At 36.8% G+C, this 12180-nt stretch overlaps 1 protein-coding gene across 5 annotated transcripts in view; it reads right to left on the reverse strand.

Annotated features, from left to right (window-relative positions):
- LOC139760326 (inositol-tetrakisphosphate 1-kinase-like) overlaps positions 1-12180 on the reverse strand; it is a 42696-nt gene that overhangs the window by 12069 nt on the left and 18447 nt on the right. For all 5 annotated transcript variants that reach the window (XM_071683340.1, XM_071683339.1, XM_071683336.1 and 2 more), the window contains one exon: positions 4610-4642. In XM_071683340.1, coding sequence (XP_071539441.1) covers positions 4610-4642 — 33 coding nt within the window. The remainder of the gene's footprint in view (positions 1-4609; positions 4643-12180) is intronic.

The raw sequence follows: 12180 nt of genomic DNA on the forward strand, positions 1-12180 counted from the left end.
ATTTTTCATTTCATTGGTGTATGTTTCAGAACTGTCTGTACCATCATCAGAGCCTAAAAGGAAAAGACGTTATGCTTGTAATATCTACAGCGAAAGTGTCTGAATGAAGCAGAAAGTCTAAAAAACAAAATTTGAGCATATATACACAAACACACACACACATACATATATAATATATTATTTTTTATATTCATTTTGCTTTGTCGCTGTCTCCCGCGTTAGCGAGGTAGCACAAGGAAACAGACGAAAGAATGGCCTAACCCACCCACATACACATGTATATACATTCACATCCACACACGCAAATATACATACCTATACATCTCAATGTACACATATATATACACACACAGACATATACATATATACACATGTACATAATTCATACTGTCTGCCTTTATTTATTCCCATCGCCACCTCGCCACACATGGAATAACATCCCCCTCCCCCCTCATGTGTGCGAGGTAGCACTAGGAAATGACAACAAAGGCCCCATTCGTTCACACTCAGTCTCTAGCTGTCGTGTAATAATGCACCGAAACCACAGCTCCCTTTCTACATCCACGCCCCACAGACCTTTCCATGGTTTACCCCAGACGCTTCACATGCCCTGGTTCAATCCATTGACAGCACGTCGACCCCAGTATACCACATCGTTCCAATTCACTCTATTCCTTGCACGCCTTTCACCCTCCTGCATGTTCAGGCCCCGATCATTCAAAATCTTTTCCACTCCATCTTTCCACCTCCAATTTGGTCTCCTACTTCCCCTCGTTCCCTCCACCTCTGACACATATATCCTCTTGGTCAATCTTTCCTCACTCATTCTCTCCATGTGACCAAACCATTTCAAAACATCCTCTTCTGCTCCCTCAACCACACTCTTTTTATTTCCACACATCTCTCTTACCCTTACATTACTTACTCGATCAAACCACCTCACACCATATATTGTCCTCAAACATCTCATTTCCAGCACATCCACCCTCCTGTGCACAACTCTATCCATAGCCCAAGCCTTGCAACCATAAAACAGTGTTGGAATCACCATTCCTTCAAACATACCCATTTTTGCTTTCCGAGATAATGTTCTCGACTTCCAAACATTCTTCAAGGCTCCTAGAATTTTCGCCCCCTCCCCCACCCTATGATTCACTTCTGCTTCCATGGTTCCATTCGCTGCCATATCCACTCCCAGATATCTAAAACACTTTACTATACACTTTAATACACTTTACTATAAAAAATATAAAAAATATATAAACATATATCAATTTCAAATACTTATTCATTCTCAGAATCTGAGGAAACCTTCTTGGGTGTGTTAAATTCCAAAGAAACAGATGCAGACATCAAAAGCTGTGGTATAATGCTATAACTATTAGAACACTATCAGGAAGCAGTAGACAAAGAAACACAAATTAGTTTACTTTCGAGTAGATGATTGTGCATTCCCTAAACAACCCTTCCTAACATTCTCTAATGGCCTTATAAAGCAATACATATCTTTAAAGGGATATCATCAACAACAGGTACTGTTTATGAAACTAAAGTTTCAACCCACTGTGTACAATCATTTAAAGTCAATCATCTAAGCCTTAACTGAGAGCAAATATTCATGTGCATCCAAAGGAATCCTCCCTCAGATCCCACATGTTAGAAACAAATCTGTTCACAGTATTGTATTGCCATATCATATGCAGCAATGTCAGTGCAATTAATTTCTTGCTTTACGAGGATTCGATTAATCTAACCTTAGCATGTAATGCCTGAGAAAGATAAGCTTTCTTGAACTTCACTATTGTAAAAGTTTCACAAAATGTCAAAGTGCATATTATTCAAGTATGACTGATAAATCTATAAAAGTCTGTGCTAACATTTATTGAATGCAGAAACTGGTGAAAATTCTGTAGGGAATATTCAGTTTTAAATGAAAAATATACTCTAGAGTTGTCATACATGGAAACATACATATATACAAATAAATGATGCCAAATCTAGGGCCTGAAAACTGGAAAGTTCTACAACCTGGTTATTTGAGTGAGTAGTTAAAGGCTAGGGAAAATTCCTTATATCCAGATTTTTCTATTTTCTATTTCCATCCACATTTAGCAAATGATTGTATGCTATAATTCTGCCTCTTGGAGTTTTCATATGCATTATGAGCATGACATAATGTATATAATTGGCTTTCTTAAGCATCACTGGCATTTCTTACATCAGAACTTTTTTGATTTTCATTTGTTTAGAATATGATCATATAAAATTTTTTCCTCTTTAGATTTTCTCACATGATAATATAAATATGAATTGCTGCATGTAACCAGCATTATTTAACATCACTGGTTTATCTGCATGTATTAGGAATAAAAATCCAACATCAACTATGGCCCAGGGCCCGAGCAATCCAGACTTGGGATCATCTACCTGCATATTATACATCTTATTTCTGGTATATGCAATTGTACCTAATTCATACATGAGAAACTTTAAAACAAATATATAAAAAACAATATCATATTCTTATTCTCATCATAATCATGCAATAAAAGCATTTCATCATAAATTTTAAGATAAATCATAATGCTAAAGATTGTAACCACTACTGACTAAATATGAACTATGATGAGGATAAGAAAGATTTGCTATCCATACAACAACAGAGTAGACTTGGGGTATTTCAAAGATATTAAACATGATAATCTTAGTCAAATCAAAATTATTACTTCGTACTTAGTACAAATTGTTGACATTAAGGTATAAGAAATAATTTCCCAACCAGAAGATGAGCATCAAAAAGAAGAGCACTTGCTTGGGGAGAGGGTTAACAGTGTTCTCACTAATGTTCTGAAAGAGGTGTTTTAAAAGTACAACAGACTTCCAGGTTCATACAAGTACCCCTTTTCACTTTACACACCAAGATGATTCATCAACTGAGACTAACGGAGTCTCCATTTGTACAATAAAATTCTTCCACTGCATCTGATCTCATCCTTGTACATGTGGTAAAAGATACTTTTCTTTTTATCTTAGCACTGTTTTGAAAAACAATATGAGACAATGGATGATAGATTTTGAGAAATGCCCAATGGTCTGGCTTCACATTGTATCCCTGATTTTGTGGTACGGTAATAGCAACATTAGAAGATACTGCTTTTTAACTGTAGTAATGTAACATACAATGAAAGAGGCTACCATAAGTGTTATGAAATTTGTCTAACATTCACACTAACTAACCCTATCGAGACAACACAAGTTATACAAATCACTTCAAAATTCATCAGACCCATCCAGGAAGATACATTTTTTACTATAAGCATGCTGTACTGTACTATAATATAATTTCTTTACTAACTATCATCTGCCATATGTTGTGTATGACCACAACATACTCAAGGGATTTCAACCATGTGCCAATCTAATGACTTCTTCACACCACTTTGTATAACCTTCTCACATCATTCTTCATTTTATCTATCCTCTTAATTCCAGATGCACAGTGCAATCTATACATCTCTACTGCTCTTATCTTTTACTTATCCTGACCTACATATGCTTGGGTTTTACAACCATACACAGAACATCGATGTTGGGATGAGTGCTCCTTTATGCAAGATTCCTACACATTCTACACCTAACATTTTTCCATTCACCAAAGCTTTCAGCACACCCTCAACTGTTCTCCCTCGCATGACTATTTTTTACACCAGCTTTCTCGCTTCACCTTTGCAGAACTTTACTCCGAAACACGCATTTAACCAAATCTTCCAGTTCCTCACAGTTCAAGCTGAACCCTCTTTCTCAGAAGCTGACTTATTTGCATTCAATCTGCTCCTCCTCCTACATAAGGTACATCATCAAACCAGCCTACCATTCTATCCAACTCTAGGGATGGTTGGGGAGCTACATGTAGTTTATGGGATGAATCAGTTTACATGAAGTAGTCAACGCTAACCATGGAGTAGGTTGGTAGCCTTTGAATTTGGTTATGCATGACAACTGAAGACTGATTTATGTAAAAAAGGGCCATTGTTTTTCTGATCCTGATGCATCCCCACACAGGCAGGAAGAGCAATTATGTTAACAAGAAAATAATTGCCATTGTGTTTAAAGTTTAGCATGTAAAGTATTAAAGCGTTGGTGGTGCAACAGCTTAGTATTAGTGTTATACAATAAAGTGTTATGAAGTACAGCTGAAATTATGGAATAATGCTAGTGTTGAGAATTAGGATTGGTGTTGAAGCTTTGCATTTAGTAATTTTTGGTGATTTAAACCATACCCCAGAGAAGCAATCAGAACATTCTATAAATGCTTTGAGGAGTATGAGCCACAATGAAACCGATTTTCTTTTTTCCTTGCCATAAGTTCAGAAAGTGAAATCAAAGGCATCATAAAATTCCTCAGGGACATCTCTTCAAGATGTAAAAGTATAAAAATTGTGTGGAAAACAATCAAAAGTGTATTGCACTGTTAATGCTCTATCCCATTAATGATTCTTCAGAAATGCTTTATGCCATATAACATCAGCTTACTGGTTCAAAAGAAAACCAGATTACCCCAAGTCTACACTTAATCTAAAATAATATATGTACTGTGTATTTAATGTACCTGCAAGCTTGTTAATATCAAAGCAACCATCAACTGAAAAGAAAATAATATCATGTACAGTAAAAAGAAAATAATGACATGAAAAAATAAACCATATGCCTATAAAAGTATATTCATAATTATGCAACATAAAACTTTATCTAACTTCATGCAGGGAATGAAAATTATAATCAATGTAAGAAAATGAAAAAAGAAAAAAAAAATTTCGGCTTTGAAATATGAAACTCCATTCCTCTACCAAAGGCAGAGTCCTATAAGCATCAGAGAGAGTACTTGCTCCACAAAAGGGTTAAATCCAAATTACACCCTATCATGAGGTGATTCTCCTGGGATATCACCCTCTTCATTCACCAAAATATCTTTGAAGTTGGCTTATGCTTGTTTATAAAAATCTAGCGACCATATGGCAGCCTGCAAAGACCCATGACATCATTAGTTGAGCGGTGATTTTATGCTATTCAACCACAAACTAAAGGAATGAAGGGAAAGAAGAGATGGGAAAATAAATGGATGCTCATAGGGTTCTCCCTAAAGTAGCAAAATGGATTTCATTTTTCAAAGCAAACATATCATATGAAAGAAGAGAGCTCAATAAGCATAAGATAGCATAACCACTGCAAAGGAAGGGACTTACAAAAAAATGAGAAAAGATCTTCACCACTTGTGAAATCTTGATCTTTGCTCTGTACCATCCTTAAAGGGAGACATACTCAAAGCCACATAAGGAACATTAACCAGATCTAAGCAGAGGGATATGCACATATTTCATAACTATTCACTATATAATTTTTCAGGATTTGTCAGTCAGAAGAATCATTATGCAATGTTTTACACTATCATTTCAAGTAAAAAAAAAAATTTTCAGTATGTTATTATTCCAATTTTTGACAAAAATTTCTGGCATGAAAAATATCATAAAATGTTTCATGATGATTCATTTTCTTATTTCATGTATTTTTCAGGCCTGTGGAAACATTATGAGATGCTTTACATTATCGTTTCATGAATAAAAGCCTTTAATTATGTTATATTCCAATTTTGGATGAAAAATAGCCTGCAGTTTTCCTGTTGTAAACCTCAGTATAGGGCCTGAATATGATTTTGGATCTTAAATACTGTTTTGTGTCATTAGGTTCTGAAACTAAGCATTCAATTTTGTGATCATCCGCTTCATATCCATTCAGTACCTACCAGCCACAGGAAGCTATAAGATATACATCTTATATTATCATTTCAAGCATATAATTCTTTTGAGAGGGTGAAGGCATGTACAGAGCATCAGATTGGGGAAGAGCAGTGTGGTTTCAGAAGTGGTAGAGGATGTGTGGATCAGGTGTTTGCTTTGAAGAATGTATGTGAGAAATACTTAGAAAAGCAAATGGATTTGTATGTAGCATTTATGGATCTGGAGAAGGCATATGATAGAGTTGATAGAGATGCTCTGTGGAAGGTATTAAGAATATATGGTGTGGGAGGCAAGTTGTTAGAAGCAGTGAAAAGTTTTTATCGAGGATGTAAGGCATGTGTACGTGTAGGAAGAGAGGAAAGTGATTGGTTCTCAGTGAATGTAGGTTTGCGGCAGGGGTGTGTGATGTCTCCATGGTTGTTTAATTTTTTATGGATGGGGTTGTTAGGGAGGTAAATGCAAGAGTTTTGGAAAGAGGGGCAAGTATGAAGTCTGTTGGGGATGAGAGAGCTTGGGAAGTGAGTCAGTTGTTGTTCGCTGATGATACAGCGCTGGTGGCTGATTCATGTGAGAAACTGCAGAAGCTGGTGACTGAGTTTGGTAAAGTGTGTGGAAGAAAAAAGTTAAGAGTAAATGTGAATAAGAGCAAGGTTATTAGGTACAGTAGGGTTGAGGGTCAAGTCAATTGGGAGGCGAGTTTGAATGGAGAAAAACTGGAGGAAGTGAAGTGTTTTAGATATCTGGGAGTGGATCTGGCAGCGGATGGAACCATGGAAGCGGAAGTGGATCATAGGGCGGGGGAGGGGGCAAAAATTCTGGGGGCCTTGAAGAATGTGTGGAAGTCGAGAACATTATCTCAGAAAGCAAAAATGGGTATGTTTGAAGGAATAGTGGTTCCAACAATGTTGTATGGTTGCGAGGTGTGGGCTATGGATAGAGTTGTGCGCAGGAGGATGGATGTGCTGGAAATGAGATGTTTGAGGACAATGTGTGGTGTGAGGTGGTTTGATCGAGTGAGTAACGTAAGGGTAAGAGAGATGTGTGGAAATAAAAAGAGCGTGGTTGAGATAGCAGAAGAGGGTGTTTTGAAGTGGTTTGGGCACATGGAGAGAATGAGTGAGGAAAGATTGACCAAGAGGATATATGTGTCGGAGGTGGAGGGAACGAGGAGAAGAGGGAGACCAAATTGGAGGTGGAAAGATGGAGTGAAAAAGATTTTGTGTGATCGGGGCCTGAACATGCAGGAGGGTGAAAGGAGGGCAAGGAATAGAGTGAATTGGAGCGATGTGATATACCGGGGTTGACGTGCTGTCAGTGGATTGAATCAAGGCATGTGAAGCATCTGGGGTAAACCATGGAAAGCTGTGTAGGTATGTATATTTGCGTGTGTGGACGTATGTATATACATGTGTATGGGGGGGGGTTGGGCCATTTCTTTCGTCTGTTTCCTTGCGCTACCTCGCAAACGCGGGAGACAGCGACAAAGTATAATAAAAAAAAAAATAATAATTCTTTTACTATCTTACACTCTCTTTTGAAATAAAATGATTTTGGCCTAAAAATATCCTGATATAACTGTTCCAACAATCTTCTTTGGGAGATAGATCTCCTTCAAAACCTTACGAAGCATCTTAGTCACTAGCGGTTTAAAATATTTCATGGTCTTGAAACTAAAACTTGTCTTTGGAACTTTTATTCTGGCCAACAAGACATGGGCCATTGGGTTGTTAAATTTAAGCTTCACTTCATAATTATTCGCTATCTATCAGCTAAAGGACGAATTCTGAAATGTTTCACAAAATCATTCTGTGTATGAAAAACTTTCATTACATTTTAATCCAGTTTTGAAAGAGAAAGTTTTTGGCCTGAAAAATAAGGCCTAGTTTTTGTCCTGAATACGATTCTATGGTTGAAATAATGTTTCTTGACTACCAAGTCTTGTAATTAAACATTTAAGTATTACATGATTAAAATACTTCAAGATGATTCAGTTCATATCTAGTTGGTGTCACACAGGTGTCACTGCCCACAGGATGCAATTATATGTTCCAAATTAACATTTTAAGTAAAAAAGTGCCTATCATTATGATATATCTTAATTCTCAAACAAAAATGTTTTGCCTATTACCTGCATTTTCTATCATTTTTTGTTGGAAAATAGATTTCCTTCAAACCCATTAACATAGGGCCTATTCTTCATGCTGAATACAATTGTGGGGTTAATGTCCTGTTTTGGGGCCATTAAATTCTGTAATGAAGCATTCAAATGATTATGTTTAAAACATTTGATGATTATGGAAGAGCTAGCAAGCTTGGAGAAATAAACATGTAAAAGCAAGCAACCACAGCAAAATATTCAAGGTATACTCAGCATATAATACAGTAAGTTGTAGTTTCTATGCAATTCTCTTCAACAAGTTCTTATCTATATCATGAAGTAATAAGTATTTACTTACTATATTCAGAAAAATACAAGAGAAAATGGGTGGTTCAAATGGCACTGCCATTTAGCACACAAATGTTTACAATCATCTTCAGTTTAAGTATTCAACTTATATTCAGTGAACGATAAAGTAAATTGTAATTTTCATATAATTTTTCCAATTTTTCTACAGTTTCCTTCAGTAGGTTCATAACCAATGCATGAACTCGTCAATGTCTAGAGGTTCACAAAAATAACAGAAAATGGGAGAGCCGGCAAGCTGGGAGACAAGCAGGAAGATAGTACCCACAGGTAAACTTGCTTACAAAATTCAATGAAGATACAGTGAATCGTATAATTCAATTGATTTCTTTTCAACACAGATCTCTTTAGTGGGTTCTTATCCTACACAAAAATTAATAACTATCTACAAATATTTTCAGAAAAGTACAGAAGAAAATAAGTGGTAGCAATGAAGTGCCATCTAGCACATGAACACTAGTAATTGCCTCTGGTTCAAAACATTCAATCTATATTTAGTGAATGACATTGTAAATTATATTTTTCATACATTTTTTCTACATAGTTCTCTTCAATAGGTTCTTACCTAATGCAAGAACTAATAATTATTTAGATAGTTTCAAAGACAGAAGAAAAATGTGGATTGTAAATGGAAACAAGCAATTAGAAGCCAACATCAGACCCCTCTGGAGGTAAGAAACATGGGGTTCTACCCACCTTATTTGAGTTTACCCGATCAGCTGACCCTTAATTAAGAATATGTGTTTTACTTGTGATTCTTAAAATCATAGGGTTATTAAGGTAGTCACAAAATAAGAAGCAAATTATAGAATTAAATATAATTGTAACCATGGTATACCAAAATGAATAAACGGACAGTTCCTCATTCTAAGATGCCTGAATGTGTCAGCGAGCACATCTAATCCCTAGTTTACTAGTGGATACTCTGTAAGGAGTTTAATCAAACATGCACTTGATGATTAAAGTATTTTGCTACGACATATCCCAGGGCATTCTTTTCTTGCTTGATTTCTTTTTGAGAGAGAGAGAGAGAGAGAGAGAGAGAGAGAGAGAGAGAGAGAGAGAGAGAGAGAGAGAGAGAGAGAGAGAGAGAGAGAGAGAGAGAGAGAGAGAGAGAGAGAGAGAGAGAGAGAGAGAGAGAGAGAGAGAGAGAGAGAGAGAGAGATTGATCAAACCTGGTCCCATCACAGGAACTACTAGCAATGCAACAGAATTCTGTGCTGCCTAGCAGACCAGTCACTTGAAGAGAGTGGACCACTGACATTATCACTGTGGCAGAATGAATGGTCAAAGGAGGGCCTGAAATAAGCAAGATGCTACAACCCATGAGATAATGGTTAGTGATGACTGGGGAAAGCTAGCACTATCACACTGGTTAGGATGTCAGAATGTCTCAACTCCCTAAATGTAAAAGAGATATCTCACTGCACACAGGAAAAACTGGCAAAGGAGAATGAAAAAATTAATAAAACAAGAGTTAAAGAATAAAAACATAAAGTGTAAAAGAAACATTTAAGTACAATAATACATACCTTGGTACAAGTACAGTGTAATGAACTCATGGTCACATGACTAGCCTACCTAAGCAGATGCACAACCATGCAACATGATGCTCTAAAGAAAAAAAAATCCAAACAGTCAAACTATGAAACATGAATAAAAGAAAAGAATTCAGATGTGATATCTACAAGGGGCATAAGTGAAGGCTATGATGTGAAAACAATATAGACTACATAATGAAAACAATAGTAAACAGGTCCACACTGCAGGTGTGAATAATTGATAAGTGTTAGTGGCCAGGAGGTGCATCTTCACTACCATACCATACATCATGGGCCTAAGTGGGTTAGGGCTTTATAAAAGAATGTTAGCCAGTCTCATAGGTGTCGTGGAGGCTGAAGAGGGTGAAATACTTTTTTGTGGGGAATGAAATTTCAATTCCATGAACAAGTGCTTATTGGGTTCTGTCTTGAAGCGAGAGAACTGTGGCATGCAATAACAACTAAAAAGTCCACACACTTCTTTACATTTCAGGAACACAGAATAAAATCATAACACAATATATATATTTCTTACCTTACCATCCTCTTCCAGGATCACCTTCTATGGGGCTTCCACAGTACTCAAGAAGCCAGCCACATCCAACAGGCGAGACTACAAGTCAAGAAGTGTGGTGATGTGTGTGTGTCTTTGTTGGGTGAGCAAAAGGACAACTGAGGAGTAAGTGTTCAGTGCTTTCAATATATCAGCTGCATCTTGGGCATGATGAGTCTTGTCATATGCTAAAGTAGTTTTTGTAATGTTGAAAACATAGGTAGTATCCAGAACAAATGCAAAAAGGCATAACTAACACGTCAGGGGAATGTAGTTTCAGATGAGTGTATATCTAGTGGACTGATGTTTAAGACTGGGTAAGGAGAGTGATTGTTTAGTGATCTTCAGGTTCATTACAGTGGGTAAATGTTTTGTCAATGTCACATCTGTCAGCCTGGGGAGGGATCTGTAGATATAGGATACTGAAGTGTGAAGCATTCATAAGCATTCTATTTCTACTTGAGGGTTGGTGACTGACTATGAAGTGGTTTGGGTAAGAGGGGTGCAGTACTGCTGCAAAGAGCAAACTGTGAAGCATACTGAGGTGATTATACTGGAAATATTTTGTTTCTCTGTGTCAGGTACCTGGTGTTTAGTACTTTATTCTGTGGGGTTTAAAATTCTGTTATATTTGCTTCTGAGATGGTGGACGGCCAGGGAGCAGAAGCACAGTATAGGGTGGAGCAGATGAATTGTTTGTAGACGATACTAGAGGATCCTTTTCCTTGTCCAAATCTAACTATTTATCAATCTAAATCTCTGATACCCATTTGGGGGTCATGTAGGAAGATACTGAAAAAAGATGAAGAATAACTCGGGTACTCTTTTGTAGAGCTTGAAATTTTGAAGATGAAGCTTTTATGAATGACTTAGGCTTGATGATCAACTATGAAGTTGCTCAACAATTTTTTGTATTTATTGTGGATGACAGAATCAAGTATATTTAGTTTTAAGATGTGTTGGGAGGGTGTTGAATATTTTATTGTTAACTACTGCCAATAATAATGTGTTAGATGGGGTTGAAGTTTCCTGAAGCCATCCAGGATGTGTTGTGTACAGTGTAGTAGTGGACTGACAGGGTCCAGAGCCCTGCTGTGGGTGAAAGTGGGATAATTTGCTTAAATCTACAGTACATTATTTTTCAAGGAATTTAGACTTTGAAGACAGCACTGATATATGACAGATGACAGCAATGTTATAGGGTAATAGAAAGAAGGGGAGTTGGGTGGTTTGGACTGTTTCAAGATGGGTACAGTGTTGGAAAGTTTCTAGATGTTTGGGATTTTGTTGTATAACCAAGACTGGTTGAAAATATTTACAAGTACTATGATTGCAATTAAGCTCATGCATTTAATGTTGAAGTCTGATATGCTATCAGGTTTCAGGGTGGATATTGTAGATGTTTTTCATGGCTAGCCTTCTTAGAGGTGTAGGTGATTTTTCACTAATTTCTGAGTAGTGTTTCATTATTATACTTCTGTATTCTTTGGGAGAAAAGCTATTGTTGGTGGTGGTTAAAACTTCATGTGTAGGGGCTGGAGCAGTGTACAAGGTATAAATTTCTCTTATTGTTTGCTAGAGTTTGGTGCTTTTGGTTTTGTGGTTCACTGAACTATGGAAGAAGTGCCAGTCTGCTATTTGCTCTTCATTTATTAGGTTGGTGATGGTGATGTTCAGAGTCTGAATTTGTTCCATGGGTACTGTTAATGGTGTGTGATTTAATCATAGTATGTTTCTTTGCTTTATAAGGTCTGCAACTTGAGGTGAGAAGTCTGTGTTACATTATCTATATGTATTTGTGGTACTGGTATGATTTTCTGTAGCTGA

The sequence above is a fragment of the Panulirus ornatus genome, chromosome 36 (assembly GCF_036320965.1).
Source record: "Panulirus ornatus isolate Po-2019 chromosome 36, ASM3632096v1, whole genome shotgun sequence".
Taxonomy (NCBI): Eukaryota; Metazoa; Arthropoda; class Malacostraca; order Decapoda; family Palinuridae; genus Panulirus; species Panulirus ornatus.